A 22,100-nucleotide genomic window follows, 5' to 3' on the forward strand; every position below is an offset into this window, starting at 1 on the left:
GGTTGAAGTCTTCTGCGAAAACCAATGGTGTCGTCTGGTCGGCGCTCATTCAAACCTACAGCGTCGTTCAAACTGACAACGCGAATGAGCTCAGACGCTACTTCGGCCGGCAGCCACACCGTAAAAGGGCCCACTGCATAAGGCATTCCTGGAAGTGTATCTATAACGCAGCCGCCGAGCGACGAGACGCCGCGAACCGCGAAGGCGAGGGCCACCTGGTGGTGTTGGGACAAACCTACGTCGGAGGAAGGGCGCGGCAGCAGCAGCAGGGCCCATAAAGTGGGGGAATGGCGCAAAGAAAGGTTCGCTTGAAAAGAAAAAAAAGTCTTGAGTCATAGCATGTTGTGAAGGTGAATGATCAGTGGCGCTTATATGCGGCGTGCATATTACGGAGGGGAAATCGAAATTGAGAACGCCAACTGCCTTGACGACAGTAGCAACGGGGCCACTGCTTCGATGAAGCGAGGGAAATTGCCCACGCAAATGCTTGGAAGACCGAGAAAGGGAAGGCGGTGCAAACTTAGAGATGGCTGACGCGGGTTGAGCCGCAGTAAACTTTTGAGAAACATTTACCGTACTTACCCGATTCTAACGCGCACTTTTTTTTCGGAAAAATAGGTCGAAAAATCGCATGCGCGTTAGAATCGGATACGAAACCGACACCGAAACAGCGGAAATTTCATCTCACCCATTGCCATCGCCATGTCAAAATGGCGCTAAAGCTTTTAGCAACGAATTTTCGGACGCAGGAAGCATAGGCGCCTAGGCTTTTCTATCGGCGTTCACACAAATCGTCAAATCGTTCCACTTGCACGCTTGATAACAGCAATGGCAGCGGCGGCTCTCACGCGTTCAAAACGAGCGGTCGGCTGAAGCGTGCGCCTCTGGAGAAGCTCGCGGGATGGGCGTGTGAGGCGTGGGCCACGATCCCATCGACCATGGTTGAACGTTAGTTCAGAAGTGTGGCATCGCGAACGTGCTTGACGGCACCGAGGACGACATGTTGCGGTCAGCGGAGAGCGACGAGGAGTGAGATGAGTGAGATTGCTTCGGGAAATAAATCAGCCGTTTCTCTCGCATTCGTTTTTCATGCTCACACAGTTCCGTGCGCGTTACAATCGGAGGTGCAAGTTTTTCGGTTTTTTGTCAGGAAAATGGGGTGCGCGTTAGAATCGGGGGCGCGTTAGAATCGGGTAATTACAGTATTACCTGTGTGACACTACTAGGGACCTTAGGGGCTTATTATTAACTAATCCGCTCAAATTGCATATCCAAGTAATGAAACGTATAAGCTGGAGGTCCAAATTAATGTTTTCAATGGTGCGCAACTTTTGCGCTTACCGCGCCCTCATATAGCACACACGCACGCACGCGCACACCCACACCCACCCACCTGCCCAGACACGCACGCACGCACGCACACACGCAAGCACCAGAGACATTCGTTTTTCAACATCTTGCGCTACGAACACACGTGGTGCCCCGGCAGCTTTTGTTCGCAGACATGAAAAATGCACGGAACCCTACCCATGTAGGCTTCGCTTAAAAAAGAAGCTACTACGAAGTTCTCGTGACACGTGGCAAGTGTTGGACGTGGTTAAAATTGTGCGGCCGACCCCACATGATGACCCGGCCGCCCGTCGCTGGAATTTTTTTTTACTTCATCTCACGGAGTCCCAATCAGCACAAAACGTAAGAACGCTCTAACTGCCCCGCAGCGGACGCGTACGCTCCCGCGAAAGAAAACCGCCACGCACGCCGGCATCTTCGCCGTGGCGTAGCAACTGCACGAAAAAGCGTTTAACGGGGATCAGTGAGGGCTTCTTCGAGGGCGATGTTCTGCCCGCACATTACCGTCGCCGGAAAGCACGCGATCATTGGACCAGACTGCAGGGCGGCTGAAGGCGCAAAGGAAGGCGAGGGCGTCCAGACACCCAAACGCCGGTGCGAATTGATTCCACCAAGCGCTCGAGCGGCAGTCTGTGCGGAGGCACTGACATGTGCACTCGGCTCTTCCGGAGTTGAGCGCGTCCTATGTGCTTACCGTCTCCGTTTAATGGCCACAATTTTTGGAAGGGACAGACAACCGATTTTTGTGGAGTGTGTGTCCCCTAGCTCATAGGAAAGCCAGTGTTTTATGTAGCAGGGCGACCATAAGGAATTTAAGATTTTGGGAATTCGGGCTGACAACAGGAAACAAAGCCTAGCCGCTATAAGCCTACTTATATTTCTTGGTGATTCCTCTCTGGATGCTCGGCTCTAGGTTGCGACAACATTTAACAGACTGCGAAATAATGTCTTCATGGTTTGTTTTATGGACGATAATATGTGCTGAAAACTGGATTGTAATAATCCGATTTAGCGCCCCGTTGTATGCGAGACGTTTATTGGTTTTACTGCTTGTACATTTGTCGATTTCACTTTCATTTCCCACACCTGCCGTATTCATTCGTTTCTCTATTTGTCCGCAGTACCCTCCCCCAGTTGGAAGTAGGAGGCCCAAGATCCCTTTCTCAGGCCGACGTCTTTTCATTTTCAATAAACATTTACTCTCTCTCTCTCTCTCTCTCTCTAACGTGAAACCTGGGGACTGCCGAAGCATGCAGTGTATAACAGCATTCTTTCCGCATTGGCATTTTTGCACACTCAGATGAAGTCGTTTGGAAGTGTCTTTGAAGCACGAAGCGTTCTAGCGCGAGACGTCGGAAAACGAGTGTCCCGGTGTGTTGTTTTAGTGCGCCTTTTCCCCACGAAAATGAAACATTCCAGCGCGAGGCATTGGAGTGTCCCGTCGTTTTAGTACGGTGACTACATAATACTACAACGACGTGAGATGCCCACAGGCCGAGCCACTAAGGGGCTTCGCCCTTAAAGGAGTACTGACACGAAATTTCAAAGCTGAGATAACTATGTAAAACGTTTCCTTTTTATCAGGAGATATCTCCCAGCAAGTTTCAACAGCAACCGTTCAGCGAAACATATTTAAAATCCATTTTAATCTTCGCCCGCACGAGAAAGCCCAGAGCGGGCCGACGTGACATCATCTGCTACGTGCCCCAAACTGCCGACGTCGGGGCTCCCGTGACGAAGCTGACGCGCTGGCTGTGGTTGGCGCGCGCTGCTCGGGCGTGTGTACACGTCATGGTTTTGGGACTGACGTCATGCTGCCCGGGCCTGTGGGGACGGCGAAAACCTCGGCCGGTCTGGGCGCGCGCGTGCGCTCGCTCGCGCGCGCTTCCAGAGAGGCAGCGATACGGCAAGAATGGTGACGTCATATTATACATGCTGTCATGGCGGCCGCTCGGCGTTTTTCAGTCGAAACCGAAACTGGCACGAATAAACGACGCCGTAAATGAATGTTTACGCTGCGCTCGACCGTCTAATCTGTCATTCTATGATTAGTGGGCTGGTAGGCACGCATAGCAGCGAAAAAAACGTAACATAAAAATTTCGTGTCAGTACTCCTTTAAAATATACTCGACAAAAATTGGTTGTCTGTCCCTTTAACGCTGGAGACTCGTATTTCGGCGCCTTTCCTCATGGCACTAGCTTGCAGGAGTTTCATCGATACGGAAGTTTGTAGCCGATGTGGCCTCATGCGCATGATCACAACGCCGTTTATTACAAGGTTACGCGTCTACAATACAAGACGAAGCCACGACCACTTCTCAGCAACACGGGCTGGTGTTTTTCCACGCCTTGCTAATTCGTCCGGAAAAGACACGCTATTTGGGAACTTAAATTTGATAGCCTATGGTTTAGAGCAAAATTTGATCGTGCCTTCTGGCCTTCGAGTAGAGCAGGTACGCATAGTTTCGGATTAGGTGCGATGCCTGACTATTTTACCACATCATGGTACGACGCTTGTGCCGAGTTACCGCTTTTATGTCCTCTACTGCACGTTCCTGTCGGAGAAAAAGCACTGCCGGAGCTTGCACTAAGTCGGGCAGGGCTTGAACCATTGATTGATTGATTGATTGATTGATTGATTGATTGATTGATTGATTGATTGATTGATTGATTGATTGATTGATTGATTGATTGATTGATTGATTGATTGATTGATTGATTGATTGATTGTAGGGTTTAACTCGCCGACGCAACGCAGGCGATGAGGCACGCCGTAGTGGAGGGCTCCAGATAAATTTTGACCACCTGGGGATCTTTAACGTGCGCCCAATTCTCGCATACACGGGCGTTTTTGCTTTTCGCCTCCATCAGAAAAGCGGCCGCCGTTGCCGGGAATCGAACCCGCGACCTCGTGCTCAGCAGCGCAACGCCTGAGGCACTGAACCCCCGCAAGGCTTGAACGATAGCGAAGCTGCAGGATATCTTTCTACGTGATCACTGAATCACCACGCATTTTTAAAAGTTTGAAATTGTTATTTGCATCTTCCATCGCTGCTCTACACTGTGTTAGTAGTAGTAATGCCGATATCGTCGTGTTGCTGATGCCAAGCATTACATGCGCGGTAGCGCTTGACGACGCTTGGGGTGCAGCGGCTACGCGTACTTGCACGACGCATTCGCGGCGTTTCTGAAGTGGCGTCGAGGTTCCGCAGAGCAGGTGTTGCGCCAGCTGTGGCGTTGTTGGTTGCTAGGCAACGCGAGATGGTCCTCAAATTTTTTGCTTTCTCTTTTTTTTTTTTTGCTCAAGCTACTGCGCAAGCCGGGGACGCTCGGTGGTCGCCGCGAGACACGCGCTCGGCATTTTGTTGGTATCCCTAACTCTTTACTCGCCATACATTACGGCCAGCTACAACGCCTCGACTGTTAAAAACCTGTTGTGGGCGTCAATTAATTTCGGTAAGTCGATCTTAAGTGGGACAAGTACTCACGCTACCACAGCTAAGCTCGGAAGCTAAATGTGATTAAATTACACGGAAAATTTTTACCGCGCTTCGGAAGGAATAGGGGTGTAAGCGAAATTAGCGGCGCAGAAGGCGAGTGCGGTTGATTTGCAACAGGCTTTAGATTGTGGGGTCCAAAGCGTCCAGCTATACCCGGGTTATGAGGTGCGCCATAGTGGAGGTACGCTCCGAATTAATGCCGACCACCTGGGGATGTTTCACGTGGGCCCACATCTGGACGCACAGGTGTTTTCTCTTTTCGCCTCAATCTGAAAAGCGAACCGAGAAGCCGCGGCGTCCGCATGCAGGTTTCTTTGGCGTAAGCGTGCTCGGTCATGCCACATTGACGTAGTGGTGAAGGCGAGGCGTAGCAAAGGAGCATGGGAAACGTCAGAGCACTCCGTGGGCATGCTGACATGGCGGGAGAGTCTTCGAAAAATTTATCATCCCTTCCCGAAGAAAGTTGAGAGAAGAACGAAAGCGTTCCGACATCAAAAGTGCGTCAAAACCTGCGGTAAAAGTGCGGCCAACCTTTGCTTGATTGGAAGTCCAATCGATCGTCAAACCAGAGGACTCTGGTGAAACCTTCAAGGGACCGTACGAACGGGTACGCCACAGGCTGCACAACTCGCGCCGCGACTGTTCAAACGTCCTCGCGTCGACAGCGTGCCCCAAGGTCTTTGTTATCCTTTAACGAAGAGCGAACCCGTGCGACGATTTTTCTCGCGCTAACTAAACGCATCTACGAGCAATTTAAATGTACACGATACGTGGATCATGACCTAAAGGTCGACTATTGTGCTCTTTCTTCATGATCGATGCGTGTACTGTCTTATCTAGAGCCTTTCCTCATCCGCGATTTTCAAGCAACCGTTTTGGCACAATGGAAGGCCGTTTTTTCAAGCACGCGCCGTGTGTCCACATGTCTCATCCGAGCACTTCGGTCTACCAACCGGCCTACGAGGAAATGCATTATAGTTTTTGACGGCGAAGCTCTTCAACAAATTGTAATTGTTCGTGTCCGTAGTTAGAAATAACAAGACATTTCCGAGCACGCGCGCGTGAGCGCGGGCCTCGCGAAGACCGCCCGGCGTCCCCTGCGCACGTTTGTCACGCCAAGCATGCCCAGTTAGGGAGACGGGCTAAGATTACGGCAACCGCCCGGCAGTTGAAAAACCTAGAAAATGCCTAGCGCTCGTGTGGGCGTGCCTCGCGGCGACCGCCCAGCCTTCCCGGCGCACGTTTGTGAAATCAAGCATACCCACCTATGAAGATTGGCCAAAAAAAAAAAACACTCAAGCGTTCGCCGTAATTGTGGCAACACTTCTTCGTAACGAGAATTACAAGTCATAACGTATACGCCCCTTCAAGGTGATGTGCAATGATTCTCATTTCCAGAATAATGCAGGAAGCTCAAACTTATAGCAACAATGATGGAGTAAAGGTCGTTGCGGCCGCAAAGTAGCAGCAAATCGGCTGCAATCGTGTACTTAAACCTTCGTGACGGTCATGAAAGTTGCGTATTCTTCCCTCCATGAACTTCGAAGATCCTGTCTCTGCCGTTATTTGCTGTAGGACTGGATACATCGTCGGCAACCTCGGTGGAACGAGGTATCCGAAGTAAAACACGACGAAGTCAATTGAAATGAGCAAGAGGATGCCACGCGAATAGTTGGTCGGAGAATAGGAGTCTCACCCTGTGCGTAGGAGTGGGCCGCGGTCCCCGGCTGAAGCGCGTGCTTGGAGTCCTTGAGCGCAGGGTGGGGCACGGGTGGCGCTCCCTGGTGGTGCGGGAGGGCGCCACCGGACACCCCGCCATCTACCAGGCCGGCGTCCTGCGGGAAAGGGGAAGTTGTCATGAGCGACCTCTCTTGACCGATTAACCAACACGGTACTTCGAGACGTTGGAAATGGCCACGGCGTTCGACAACGCGCAATGAGACTGTCTGTTCTAGAGCAAATAGTTCCGTGACAATTAGGGTTGACGTGAAGCTTAAAGGGACAGGCAACCGATTTTTGTTGAGTGCATGTCATCTACCTCATATATTGTGGCAACCACGAGAAATTTAGAAATGAATTGGCGGAAATATTTTGTTTTAATTTCCCACAAAACTTTCTGAAGACTTGCGCGCGTGAAATGGGAATATGAACCTTGGATGTGCGCAAACGAGGATGGGAGCGAACGCGCAAACAAGTCAATATTCGTAGCACGCGGCAACCATGGAGATTGTATCCATGTTTTGTCAATACGTGCCCCGTGGTGGTGTATACTGGCATAGCTAGGGCTCATGAGTTCTATTTATGTGTTCTACGGGCGTAAGACACAGTACTGGGGTCATAAGGCAGCCCATATAGGCCCATCTAGTCAGCTAGAGCCGCAGCGTCGCGGGGATGCGTGCTCGCTTTGCCTTTCAGGGCCCTTGAGTTCAATTCACGTCCAGACCCAAATTTACTACTCTTTAATTCAACTCAATTACTTTAATTTTTGTTGTCTTTGCATCGTCTGCCACTTTGTCTGCCATCACCCTGTTACGACGCCGACGCCCAATCTCCGGCCTATTAACAGACACGTATGGCAGCAGATTAATGCTAATGGCAGCGAGCTCGACCCGAGACGAGCGATGCGAACGGCCCGCAGCACGTGGCCGAGAAGGAGAGAGAAAGAGGGAGGAAAAAAACTTTGTTTTGGAGCCCACGTGTAGAGGACTGCTTAGATTCTTGGTCAGGTTATAAAGACTCCTGTAGCGTGTAAGAGTTCCCGAGTGTTTCTGATGTGGGTTAGTAACGTGGTCCAATACGCTCTTTGAGTTCCTTAGAAGGCGTGACCCGCCCAATTGGAAGGGTGGCCTGTGGAGGGAGGAATATCTCAGGGTCGTTTGCCTGTTTGTGCATATCCAGAGGAATATGCGGAGATATAGACGTCTGTACGGAGCAGTTAGCATTGGGTCGTGTTCATCGTTGCGTAGTGTCCGTGGTATGTGCATTTCGGAGTGCCCGTAAAGCCATGCAGTGTTAAATCTCCTGTACTCGCAACATGCTGGTTTGTACTCGTCAAATGAGGACAGCATCCTAATACAGCGAGGAAATCGGGCGTAGCGGAAACAGTGGCACCGAACTCACCGCAATGCCAACGGGTGGCGACGTGGGCCCGCTGGACACCTGGGCCGCGTTGCCGCCGCCGGACGCTGGTGCCCCTCCGCCCACCCCGGGTGACAGACCGGCCACCCCAGAGGCCGGGTTGGCTCCCCCTCCTCGCATGGGGGCGCCATCGTGCACGGCGATCGGCGTGGGCGCCCCGCCGCCGTGTCCTCCGCCTCCGCCGGCGGCGTGTGGCGGGGGTGCGGGCGGCGGGTGCTGGCCGCCTCCCCCGGCCTCTGTGACGTGCAGCCGGTTGCGCAGAGTCACGAGCTCGCAGCTGAGGCTTTTGAGGCGCTGCTGCAGGTGGACCGCCTCATTGGACGAGGACGCATCTGCGAGCACACGAGAGGAGAGAGAGAGATAAGAAAAAGAGGCAACTCGATCAAAGATAAAAAAATAAATCAGTACCATGTTCAAAAACAGCGCCACATGCTCACGTACGAAAAGAACAAACGATGAAAGCTGAGCGCTGTGCCGTCGCCGTTTCTATCCTGTGCTGCTTTGTACAACATACATCTGCACCAACTAGCCAAACTTGCCAAGTACAATCTATTTTACCCTGAAGCACCAATACGGTCGATCGATTGCAATGTATTCAAGCACAACCAGCAATAGCTTCCATCGAACAATTATGCAATTATTATGCTTCAATGCATTCCCCCTTCAAATAACAAAAATTCGACCAGCGAGCCAGTCAATAAACAAGTAAACCAATAACATCTGAGTTTCATCCTCCAGTGGTAACCGAATGGATCAAACAACATCAAGCTATGAATCAAGAAGTAAATAAACCCACCTCGTGAAAGTAACCGTGAGCTAATTCACGACCTAAATCAACCGATGAAAAACTAAAACAATTAGTCTAAATGCACCCGACTCTTAAAGAGAAGTGTTGCGCAATAATCAATCTATAAATCAGGCAAGTGGCTTCGCGACATTACATTGTCTTGCCACAAGTACACTGTAACTACCAGCAAATAAGAGCACTCTAAATCACCACGAAATAGACGAAGGATGAAGAGAGCTTTTAACCAAGAGACGTACGCTCTTGGTAGCACGGCTTAAAGTTAAGACGCGAAAAACTGCGCACAATTACTTTTCACATACCGCTTGTTGCGCCACAGGGGCGAGCACTGCAGCGAACGCGACTAATTTGTGCGTGCAGAAACACGAGATTATTTCCTAAACTTTCAACTAATTCCCAACTAAGTGTGGTTGCCTCAGAAATCATTGCAGGCCCCAGTATCATTTAGGCGTTGATAGCGTGTTATAGAGCTTTCAGAAGTCGCTAGAAAAGATTAACAGCAGCCAATAATTAGCAAGCAAGAATGCAATGCGGCACTGCCCACTGGGATCGCTCCCGAGCCAAACGAAACAGATTTGGAGTTTGTTTTTTAGAGAGTACGGATCTAAGCGAGCAAAACGGGCAGAAAAAGCAACTCCTGGAAACGGGAGATGACTTGATTCGTTACTTTGTTTTTACTTTGGAAAGAAATGTTGCAGCGTGAAGGCAATCTTTCGCTCAAATTCATGAACGGCGATAGCTGCGCATCGCCCTATCACACTAGGTTACAGGTTCACAAATACAATTACACACCACGTATAATACACACAGCCAGCGCTGGCAACAAAGCCACACCAGTCTGCACCCTGTGAGAGCACAGGGAGATCTGTAACGTGTACCGAGAATCACCCGCCACTGTCAGCCCGCAGGCAGCCCTGGACTCGCATGACGTCATACAACACTCCCGCCCAACCGGCTGCAACCTTTACGGAGTCATCTAACCAAACCCAGTTGTCGGTGGTTTGTCAGTGACCTTGATGCACGGTACGTACGTGCCGTGCGGCGTGCGACGACGGCCAGTAGCAACAACACACGTTGTTGTTGCTTCCGACTCTACGGCATTTCAAACCCCGTTTAAATGCACCGCCCCGTCCAACGGCGACGATGGTTGAACGCGACGCTTTCTCGAGATGGATTCTTTGGTTGGCGAATCCCACACTGCGAGTATGGGCTGTTCTGGAGGCAGGCACCACTTTTCTGGACTACCCGCAGCAGCTCTCGAGTGTGCACTCTGTAGGCCGAACGTTTGGACTTGAGGTGTACGGCCCGAATCGGTACCTGCTGCTTGGCGTTCGCTTCGAGGGTATCGAAATGGAGCTAATAAAGAAAAAGAGAAAGTCGAAACGGAGCAATCGTTTTTGCATTTGGTGAGATGCAACATCGCTTTTCTTTAAGTTGCATACATCAACACTCCCATTGAAAACATGGTTGCGCGAGAAAGGAATCTCTATTCCTTGGTGTGACAATTGCCGTTTATGCAATCAACCTGAGATCATTGATCATTGTTTTGTTTTGTGCCGGGATGCGGTGTTTTTTTCTGGTATGTGTTGCAAAGAACTCTTAAAAAGGACATGGACATTACCACTCATACAATTGGGTTCTTACGTGTTACTTACTGGAGTGCCCTATGATATATTTGTTGTGATGGGATTGTATAGGTTGTGGAAGTGCCGCATGACGGACAGGCACGCGGAACCCCCTCGCCCGACGAAGTCCATTTTTCGGGAGCAAGCTGCGTTGGTGCGGAGCATTTATGCGGCACAAAGTGACCCACCAGAAAGGCTGCATCTGTTGGACGCGTGCGTCTGCTTGCCGGAGTTTTGACGGACGGCTTATTTTAGCTGCAGTGACTCATAACTTTTGTAGGTTGTAATAAGTGCAGTTTTCCAGGCAGTGCAGAAAAAAAAGAAACCGAGCAATCGCTTAGACGCTGGCTTCATAACACGAGGGACCCAGGTTCAATTCCGGTTTTGGGAAGCGTTTTTTTTTTTTTTTTGCTTCACCTACGATCTTTCATCATCGTCGTGAGACAAAGTTGGCTTTCCTGCAGTACAACGGCAGCAGTGACGACACTGAAGCTTTAAGAAACTATTAGACCAGCTGTTCGCTATAATATTAGTGTTCATGGCCGCGGAAAGTAGCCACCGTGTGCTTCTGCTTCATACTGCATCTTGTGATGATAATGGTACTTTGAATTTCGTGCACGGAGAAAGGTTTCGGGACATTTTCGCAAAGTTGGTCACGCTGATTTGCTTCTGTCGTGCTAGAGCGCTGCCGTGAAACCGACCCAGGCTGCCGCAATTTCTTCGAGCACGGTAACCTGTCAACAAGTCAAGCCACGTACAGGCGCCCGCTGCTATTCCCCGGTCAGTTCGGAGCACGGTGCAAGAATATTCTTACACCGTGGTTCGGAGCAAAGACCGGAGACGAAATGCCAACGAATTTTATCGCCTTTAAAAACATCAAAAGAGGAGGGTGGGAAAAAAATGAGAAGGAGACGGATACTTCACGCAGGCACAAATTGTATCGTTCAGGTCTAAAATACTGGGATTTGGCCACGGGAATCTTTGCCCTGAGATACACTCATTCATTCTAGAATCAGGTCGTCGCGCTACCTGTCATTTGGTTCTGCCGGGTTTCCCTGTCAAAACTACGCGCGCTTTCTCACTGCTTCATCTGCACCGCGTTATCTCTCCTTTATCACGTTCTAATTTTCTTGGGATTTCATTTCTCAACCTTTTTTGCTTGTATATACTTTCCTCAATTTTGTTTCTTTATGCGTCTACTGTTAATGGGTTCTAATATCTCAATATTTTCTTTTTCCCCGGAAACATATAGTTTCTCTCGGTAAAGTAACCTTTTTCCTGGCGAACCCCCCTGAGTGGGTGAGAGCCATCTGATTGGTCGCGCCACCACCACCACCACGGCATTGAGAGAACCGCATGTCTGTTTTGCAACCGTTACACCCGTAGCTTCGTTAGCGCACTTTTGATTGCAAAGCCTTGCATGACAGCCTTTATTTTGTTTTTTACATAATCGCTGACTAATTGGTTGGGGGATTAATTACCCCCGGCATATAAAAGAAAAGCAACGTTCTTTTTTTTTTTTTTTTTTTCAGGGGAAGCCGTCAAGCGCGTAAGCACGTGCGGACACAAAAGTATCAAGAGCCGACGAAATTGGGTTAGGTCCTGTAACTAGGACAGGCTTTGCCCATGGCAGCGCCGGACGGTCCACAAAATGTGGTCTGCGCGCACGAAAGCAGAGGAGGAGGATGGGGTCTATTACAGAAACGGGCTATTACACAGTCGTTCCGACGCAACGACACCGCGGTTAACACATCCTTAGTAGTGAGATTTTTTTTTTCTTTGGAGTCCGCCGCATTCACGGCTTCTTGTTTTTGCGTGAGGGAGAGGGTGATACCGATGTTTCTTGCAAAGAAAATAGCCGCTGTTTGTAACGTCCAACCATTTCGGACAGTCGGCTGAGGCATGTATTACGTAAGTGCGGCCGTGATGGTAACGACACTTGGATACTCTGTCGCCAAGTTGGGTTGACAAGATTTGACGCTCCACGCCTCGCAAATGAATAATAAAAGGGAAACTTGACGAGTCCGACGCATAGGTAAAAAAATCCACGGGAAGCGAAGCTTCAAGTGCGTGCCATTCCGAATTCGCCCCTCACAAAGTTCTTTCGACACATTTCTCTGCGCCGCCAAGCGAGACGCGCTGCTCTTGCAAGGCCACGACCCGTTGTAATAAATAGCACGCTTCCGTGGGTCACACCTCTTTGGTCACACCAAATGGTTCGGCCCGCGACCGAAGCGTGGTCGGGGGCGCCTCCGTCGACACCGCGGAACCACACGAGGCGCTTGCTTGACCTTGGCTGAGCTTGAAGGTCAGAATGACGCTACCGTGTGTGGAGTAATTAGATAATAAGAGTAATAAGGACTGTGGAGTAATAATGTTCGCTTAATGTGTCTCTGTTCTGACGTCAGATTGTTCAAACGCGGGCGCATGCTCTACAAGTGTCATGGTGATGATTATAAGTCAGGAGCGTCCAGGCAGACGAAAAAAAATTAAACCCCATAACCCAAGTTCGCGAGGCGGGGGGTAGTATTACTTTATCTGCTCCCTATGCATGCGGAGCGGGTTATCAGGTAGGGAGTACATGGGTACCTACAGCTAGATATTAACATAATAAGTAATTGGCCAATGGCTATCACTCTCTCCGGTGTATTCCCGTGACAACGTCGGTTTACGAGTTAGTTCACCCCTGTGGGCAATTTGCAATGGTTTTGTTGTGAGCGACAAAGTGAAACCCCCTTGACATAATTTTAAATCTGTACCACGAGTTTCAATGTGTTTTATTACATTCTCTTTAAACTGCACGTGTTGGATCCCCGAATGACATACACCGCAAATGTCTTATCTATCGCATCACGTTGTTATTTATTAGGCGAAGATTTATTTCTGTTACTAAATGATCACAATTTTCAGGCTCGAAGGGGTCCCAGAAGTACCAAGCCAGTCAAAATGCTGTTTTAATCATTTTAACGCGTGAGAATTAACTACGTTGATAGAAATCCTGGCGCCCGTAGCAGACAAAATGGCCGCAGGATGGCGCACAGAAAGGGAGACCGCTCAAGCAATAAAAACAGGTTGACGTATGAGCTCGGAATAATTGCGCCGCGTTTCTCAGAGGAGCTCCTGTAAAGAATTTACCTAATCAAGTTGGAAAGACTAAAGTGGAAAGTTGGGCGAGTTGGTTGCTAATGTACTCATACTGCTAGCGAGCGGGACGCTGGTCGAAGAAAACATGGGACGAAACAGTAAAATAAAGTGTTTTTCTAGGCCGTGTCTAGGGTGCCGTCCGACGGTATACTATAAGCACTTAACTAAAGCGACGTCCACAGGCGTTCCGATGACAACCTGCAACGCGTCCGCGCCTGGCACTATACTTCGGCCTCCACCAACGTAACGTAAACTAACCGGACATAACAAAACGAACAGAAAAAAAAACATTTAAAACACCGAAAACTAATCTAAGCCATGAAAATTATAATTGAAACTAAAATGTAAAAAGAAATAAAGGAGGCAACAGCCGAACTTCACCCACCGACTGTAGTAACACGAAGATAAGACTGTACCTCTACACTATAACGGCAGGTTTTTAAAAATTAGGATGTCGCCAGACGGTACTCTAGCCATGGAAGTAGCGCTGAGCTGGAGTGCCGTCGGACGGCACTCTAGACAATACGTTTTTATACTGTACACGCGTATTTCGTCTCTTCTTCTCTTCATCCAGTGTCACGTTCGCTAGGAGTGTAAGCTCTTTAGTTGGAAAGCATGTTGGGTAAGCTTTGCGCTGGACGGGATTCGAACCGGGGGCCCATGCGGAGCGAGAGACGAGCACGGATCTCCTGGACCACCACAGCTAGAGGTGAACTAAGCGAAACGGTTGCTGGCTTCGACTAAAAAAAGTAGTTTAGGGACATGCATACTCAGTGCTATTAAAAGAGAAATTTGAGCACTGCGATTACACAAGCAACAATTAAGCGAGTAGCAAAGCATGCTCCCGCGAGTAATGTATACGTAGCGCTAACAAGGGTGACTGGCCAAGCCTCTCAGTCGCAGTAACCGAAAGAGGATGAAAACCTCGCAAAAGGAAAACAATGCCGTGATATTAAATGGAGGACACATGCTCACCAATGGACAAGTGCAATTGTAGGCAGACCGTCATTACCATCATAGAATGAACGCGCTGCCTACCATACGACGCCTGTTCTAATAATTCCATCTGCAGCGTGGTGTAGTCGCCGATGAACTGTGAACCGTTTGTATCGCCAGCAGCTGTGAAACATGGCGGAGCACACAATAATGGCATATCCATACCGCAGTTCAACCCTCATTTAGCATTAACTGCACCACGGAGGGTGCCTAGGCGTGACAAAATTTCTCTTTTTGTTATTCAAATTAATTGAGTCGTAAATCAGAACTTCAACGGCTCGTTTCTGGTGTAACCGACAAGCAAGGGGTGATAGATATGTTTAGGCGAAAATTGGCCCTTGCTCTAATCGTTCCGTGTGCACCAGGAAACGAAACCTTGCCTCTATGCAAAGGCAAACAGCTTGAATAAAAATGTCAGCATCGCAGCCATAAATTCGATCTGGAGATGCGGGAGCCACTTGGTCCAGAGCATTTGCAACGCTAACCTAGACATTTGGAATAGCTGACATGAATTCTCTTGAAGGAATGCCTTCACCAGAAATATTTTGTAGTTATCGCTGGTAAGGGGTAGAACGCCTAGTCGTTTTACATGCATGAATTACGTTTAGGTACGCTGCTTGAAGTAAGCACAGACCAGTTTTAAAGCATCTGAATGTGAGGCCAGCTGAAGTTGAAGGTAAGACTACGAGTGAGTTAATGTTACGTATGTCCCGATAGGGTTGAGTTCGGGGCGATGTTGAAGTTAAGGACGCCAAATGGCCCCGCTATAACTGTGTATCTCTAAAGCTTGTTTGTTTGTTTTCATGGCATAGCACCTTTTTATTTACGCCGCGGTGCCTCAGTGGCTTGTGCAGCTGTGCGGCTTGTGCAGCTGATCAAACGCGGGTTCGATCCCGGCCGTGGCGGCTGCTTTTCAGGCGGAAACGAAAAGCGAATACGCCCGTGTGCAGATACTTTGGCGCACGTTGAAGATACCCAAGCGTTCCAAATTATTCCGGAAGAGCCCTCCGAAGCGGCGCGCCTCATAGCCTACAGATGAAGCTTCAGCGCATGAAACACCGAAAATTTGAATCACACTTTTCTCCAGCTCTCGCTGCCTCTACCCACCCAAACACCACTACCAGCACTCGCGACCCCGCAATGACCTTTGTTAACCTCGGGTTCAACCCCTCGTAAGGGCGATCAAGCGGTAGCACTTTCATTACGACTGCGGCGGAGCGAGTCATCTGAACGGACAAGTCGAAGCTCAGCGAAGGCGAACTCGGTGACTACGGAGGCGCGTTTCAGGGTTACACTCACAGGTGCCGAGGAGGAAGCTGTTCCGGCGCTGAAAGTTCGCGCAGCGTTTCGACGAGTAGTATTTCTGCGGTTGCGAAGCGGCGATGGAGTGTCTCCACGACAGGGACATGGTCGCGAGTGCGGTAAGGAAGTCTCCTCGCTGAAGACGTCTTCACTTCGGGCAGGCTGAAAGGAAGCGCTTGGCTAATCTCCGTTGCTGTCAGCGTTCGCGCAATCGCCAATGAAGTGGCGAAGGACGGTGGCGTATCCGAGAAGTGTCTCTCCAGTAGCGCCGCTACCTTCATTCATCTAGCACGCTTCGCACGTCTCTTGCAGTGTCAGGGTCACTGAGCCCATAGATACAAGCAGTCGTGCCAAACACTCGAGGACGAAACGTAATTTTTGTAGATAACTTGGCTGAGACAAACTCCGGTGAGTTTTACGAGCCTAGCCTCCGGGCCAGTTATACGTACATGTTCCGCTTCTGGCGTGAAAGGCACCTTGAATATATATGAATGAAGATGTCATCGGTTAAAGATAGTAATTTCTTCCCGCACAGTTCCTTCGAGCTGAACAACACACACAAACAGTTTGTTTAAGCCTCTTCTCGTACAAAAGTGCTCCAATTCAATTAGGTGCCAGCGGTATGCTGTAGGCAAGGTGCGTCAGGCTTTCCAAAGCCGGGACATCTATCTATATTGTGTGGACGCAGGAACGATCTTCCGTTTCGCTCCACACAAGTACGACGAAGTTAGGATGTGTCCAGTGACGCATAGTTGAACACGCTGTCTCCTCACTGACGTTGCAAAAAGAGACCACGGTGCGATGGCGTCCAATTGCTTAAACACTCCGCAGTAGTTCGGATCTGTTAAGATGGGCTCCAAAAAAGACGCCATCCAGTTAGCACAACCATCTCGGCAGCCGGTCTTGAAAAAGGAAAATCCGGGGCTGAGACACTTCTTCCACGTGAATGCGAACGGGGTCACGTGACAGCCGCTCACATCCTGCACTTCTCCGAAAGCCACAGCGACGATTTTGACCTCCGAAGCTCACAACGTACGCTTAACAACCGTGGGTGCGCACTGCAGACAGAGCAGCGGAGCAGTGACACGACGCACGAACACACGCATACGAGAATATTGTAGGAGAGGAGGCGAACACCCCGATGTTCACGCGTAAATTGACGGCAGTCGTATTTCATCCGGGGCAGACCATATACGAACGGCAAGAACCACGCAAGAAGTTTTCCACGACGCTTGAAGAACCGCGGGTCACACGAGGCTCACAGGACCAAGCTGCAAGGCTGCGCCCGTCCAGAGGGTCCTGAGGGCAGCGGATTGCAACGTGAGGGTCGATTTATCCGAGAAAGGGACGCTGAAGGAGGACGACCAGCGAAGACAAAGGGCGACGCACAACCGGCGTCTCCCGTCTGTACGCAGCGAGTTGGTCTGAGTCGGGGCCGGCTGTTCGGAGGGCGGCTTCCAACAGAAGGCGACGATTTCGCGAAGTATCACCCGTAGTTGCGGCGTAAAAAGAGCCGGCTGCTGGCGCGTGGCACGTTCCACGTCTGTCGCCCCGTCGACAGCTGGCGCGGCTGCTCGGAGACCGGCTGGTGTCCCCAGCACGCGCCGCCATCGCCTGGGGCGTCCACGGAAGGCGAACGGGTCACCACCGCATGCGGCGGAGATAAGAGACACGCGAGGGGCCTGTTTTGTTCTCTTCGTTCCCACCCGTTTTCTCTGCGAATAGAGAAGGCGTGAACGGGTCGGCGATCGGACAAACAGCACTAACAATAGAGAGTTATTAGGTCAGCGTCGCTACCGACACGTACGCCAATGCCGGACACCCGCACTGCGTGTGAGGAGTCCGTCATCCTCAAGGCGAAGTTCTTTCTTAGGCCAGGCTCGCGGAATTGAACAAACGGTGGCGTGAGTAGTATCTGTGGCGTTGAAGGTGTGCCCACGACGATGTGATGCATGAACACACAGAATTCGAATGCAACAAAAGCGAACATGCTGGTTTGGCCGAACGGCGTTTCAATACGGCGGTTGCGAGCAAGTGGGCTAATATGCGCAGACGTTTAATATGGCTGTAGCGAGTGCCGCTACGATTACCGCCACAAGTCGTTGGACATTACAATGAAGGAGGCGACTGGTATACACACGGACGCAACCTGACATCATGATTTCACCGAGGTTCACCAGGGGCGGTATTCTCGTAACTGTCCCTTTTGAAAACGTCCCTTTTGAGTCCCTTTCATCGTGACGTACTTCCGATTAAGCAGTGGGCATTGGCAGCAGGCTTGTTACGCTTGCGTTACGTCACTTCCGGTTGTTTGCTTTTAGCCAATCAGGGCTCGCCAAAAGGGACACTTTTGAAAGGGATGCAAAAGGGACAAAAGTCGAGAATACCGCCCCAGGACAAACTGAGCTTGTACTCCCGTATTAGTGCACTACATGTTTTGTGAACCTCGTTGGATTTCAGGTGCACTTAAGCTTTGGAGTATGGCGAAAAAAAAGCAGTGCCCCTTCCGCAACTTGTACACTTTCCAGTTGTCCTACAGCAAAGCAAAAGACTAGACGTAGGAAAGCCCAGCATGTAAGCTGCGTGGAGCCCTCCCGTTGTCTGGCGCGACCACCTGCCCCTCGATTGTTTGTTGCTTTTGCCGTCCTTTCAAGGAATAGCAGCAGCCATTTCCAGGCTTCTTCGTGGCTTTACTTTCATCGGCGTCATGGTCGCGTGCCCACAGTTATTGGTGGTCTCAGGAGAAGAAGTCTCCACGTGTTTCCGGCCGCGAGAGCGCCGCGCACATGTTAACAGGCACGCACGCGATAGTTGGTAACAGGTGCGATAACATCAGTCTGATGAAACCCCGTAGCACTGCATGCGTAGGTGGGGGCAAATCGCGCAAATTGCCCAGGCTTAGGTAGACATATTCCCGCGACTTCGTTGGCCCACCTGCAAGCTACGCGTCTGAAAGCGATATCATGTCCGCCCCTTTGCTGGATACTGTAACATGGGCAACGCCGTATGTCTCATCCGAGAGTTTGATGCTTTTTTTTATTATTTTGGCCAATATCACAACCGTTGGAAGAAAATTTACCATGCTATCACGCGAAGGTAATGACATTAGTCGTAACTGCATTGCCTTGCAGTGACTCCTTTGGCTTCAATTATCACAACTGCAATTATCAATAACAATTTTCGTAACTAATATCATAACTGCCGCGGGTTATTTGTATAAGGCATGACTACTAGCGAAACTTAACTACGTAAACAAGAAACATGCGACGACGCACGCCAGCGCGGCCATAGAGTCTTGTTATGTTCGACACCCCCTAGTCGATATTTCTGCCTTGGATACGTTCCCCACCCTCTCTCGTCCAATCTTTCGCTTACATCACATCCTGGGAGCTATGGCCGTCTCCACCGCCGACAGTGAACATCCAGTCTGCCCAGGAAACTCCCTGTAAACATGTGCGCCGGAGTCGCACATAGACGCTTCACTACTGTGCGGACACAGTGGACTGAAAACCACTACTATAGGAACTGTACATAGGTCCTTTGGATAATAAAGTCTGACGTCTCTCTCCATCTGCCTTACCACCGATCAGCGTTACTCGCTGGTAGCTCTGTAGTGCTGTCTTCACAGCAAAGTAAGTAACCTTTCCGTGAAGCGCCCTTTAAAGGCAAGCCTCGACTATATGAATACTGCTACGGACGGCATAAACAGTCGACATTCCCTTTAGCAGCGCCAGCGCTCTGAAAGTTCTGTACGCAACAGTCCCTATCCCGGCCCTCTCTATCCTGACTCATGCCTGTGCACGTTGCCGCCGCTTGTGCGAATTCGGACGCAGGCCTACATGCTGTATCCCGCCATCTGCGGGTGCCCTGCATGAAGACTTTAGGCAGCACCAACTACACAAACGTCAAAGTTCCTCGCGGTGTATGTCGACGGTACGTTATTACACCGACGAGGAGGAGGAGGATAAACATCTTTATGGTTGGCAAAATTTTCATGGACTCTGCAGGAGGTGAAGTCCTCAGTCCATTCGTCACTGACGATGAAAATGAGGGTGATCATCTTCGAGTCGCGCTTCGCTACGCCCGCACAGTGGTCTGATTTGCGGTTAACAGAATGTCTAAACGATGGTGAAAGCTCTATTGTAGTTTATATTGATTCCCAGAGGTGTTGTTAGTCGTTACATTTATAGGATATGTACTCTGGTTGTAGCAGTACTACACCAAATTAAGCGCACATGGCGTCAATACAAACTCTCGTGGCAGTAGACAAAAGCATTAATATAATTACCTGTGCGTAATTGTCACTGGTTCCGTTTTTGAGCAAGGAAGAAATCATACATTGGGTTGAGACGTCATTATTCGCGCATCAACATTTCCTACTTTTTAAACCCTCGCTGGTGGAGCCCAGCGAGAGAGAGAGAGAGAGAGAGAGAGAGAGAGAGAGAGAGGCTGTTACGGCCGACCATGAACCATACACCAGTCACGGCGAGAGTTACTCGATATACACCAGTTTTGCCATTAATTGCCCACACGCCTCATGTATCACCCGTCCACCGTTGGCCCCCCTTTGCTGGGAGCAAACAGAGGCAATAAAGGGTCAAATTGGCCAGCCTGTTATTTGCTGACAGAAAGTTGAAGCAGTACTGGAGTGCTTGCAGCTGCTGCCATAATTGACAAAAGAGGAAACGTGAAAACGGGACCTATTTAATGGTTCCTAACCATTTCGGCACTGATTTTTTTTATTTCAAGCAAAACAGTTTTTTCTGTGTATTGTCCTAAATTTTCGGGTCCCATAAGCCCCCAAACGAAAAATAGAGCTGGAAGTAAAAGTAATAACAGATTTATTAACGAGGCAATTAATTTTGGCATTTGGCAATTAAAACTTTTGTGCACAGCAATGACATCACTTTTGCGCATTTTCCTGAACGTTATGACTACATGAACCTGCAAACAAAAATTCAGCTTCGCAGTGCACGTATTTATAGATTTACGAGCTTGGGAATAAAACTGAGACCGCCATTTTTTTCAGCGTCAGTGTCGTAATTTCGACTTCACCGGGGCTTTTTCATTTTTGTAGCCAGTAGCTCCACTAAAATGAAGCAACAGTGATATATATCGCTATAGGCATCATTGAAGGACAATTCCCCAAAAAAACTAGCAGTTTTGGTTTCGTTCTCTATGCGCTAGAGGAACTACAGCGTGATGGCGTCAATTGACGCCACCAGGGCCGAAAGGGATAATCTAAAAAGAAAGCTTTCGTTGTGTTATCAAATAAATGATCAGCGAAGTTCAGTTTTTGTCCCTCTGATACCGCACCAATAAACACTTGCCCCTCAACTACAACAAAGCAAGGGTGCTCGCGCCGCCCGGATTCTGAAACAGGGTTATGGCGCTTATTGAAGCACTCCGGTTACGACATAACAGATGCTCCGCTTCGACTCAGCGCTTCCTAACGATTGTACTGAGCGAGCAGCCGTGGCGACCTTGGCCGGCTGTTCCTGTTTTGCCAGTGTTTACAAATTGCTTTAAAACACATCTCCGCTTCGCTACAGCGGCTTAGAGATCGACGATATCCCCGTCCCGTATCTCGACACGGATTCCTGCTGCCAAGCGGGCTTTCAATTGCTCGTAAAGAACCTTCCGCGACGGCGCCACGCGATACGGAGACGAGCACGTCCCGCCGGTCGGAGGTTGCAAATTGGCGGGAAATGGGTTTGGCGGGAAATCGCTCGCGCGTGCGCTCTGAATGTGCCGCCGGGCAAAAACAGTTACTCGGGGATCACAAAGCGGTACGCGAAGTGGTTTCTTATCGGACGGACCCTGAGACGTGAAGAGGAAGAAAAGCAGAAGTTGCTTCTCGCAGTTATCGCCCATCATTTCGCAGCTTGCCGAGGGTAACTGCGTGATAGGACTAGTTGAGGGTAGTAATCGATTTCGAATCGCCCGTTGTCTCGAAGTTCGTTGCAATGCGTTGCGTTCTGACGACCAGTTTTTCCTGCTGTTAGTTGAGAATTTGTGCAACATAAGAAAAACACGCGTGACAAATTGACGGCTGGAGAGCGTAGTCATTATGCACGGATCCAGCCTTCATAGCACCAGGTGACCGACTGTTGCGAACTAAGCAGTAGAACTATAACTGCGGCTCAGCATCCTAAAACGTACACTTCTGCCGAAGGTCGCCTTAATGCACCAAACATAACTAGAAGTACACTATAAATCCTACCACTCGCCTTTGTTCTA

At 49.8% G+C, this 22,100-nt stretch overlaps 1 protein-coding gene across 2 annotated transcripts in view; it reads right to left on the reverse strand.

Moving 5' to 3' along the window:
* Dachs (unconventional myosin-IXb-like dachs) overlaps positions 1-22,100 on the reverse strand; it is a 158,235-nt gene that overhangs the window by 67,185 nt on the left and 68,950 nt on the right. Inside the window, exons 1-3 of one of the 2 annotated variants that reach the window (XM_077671269.1) lie at positions 15,858-17,122; positions 7,971-8,320; positions 6,547-6,685 (exon numbers count right to left, since the gene is read on the reverse strand). In XM_077671269.1, coding sequence (XP_077527395.1) covers positions 6,547-6,685; positions 7,971-8,320; positions 15,858-15,966 — 598 coding nt within the window. In that variant the 5' untranslated portion in view covers positions 15,967-17,122. Of the gene's footprint in view, positions 1-6,546; positions 6,686-7,970; positions 8,321-15,857; positions 17,123-22,100 lie in introns of those variants that run through there. The other variant, XM_077671270.1, reaches the window with a different exon arrangement.

This window comes from Haemaphysalis longicornis, unplaced genomic scaffold, assembly GCF_048455015.1.
Source record: "Haemaphysalis longicornis isolate Haplotype H1 unplaced genomic scaffold, Haemaphysalis longicornis Haplotype H1 scaffold_5, whole genome shotgun sequence".
Classification (NCBI taxonomy): domain Eukaryota; kingdom Metazoa; phylum Arthropoda; class Arachnida; order Ixodida; family Ixodidae; genus Haemaphysalis; species Haemaphysalis longicornis.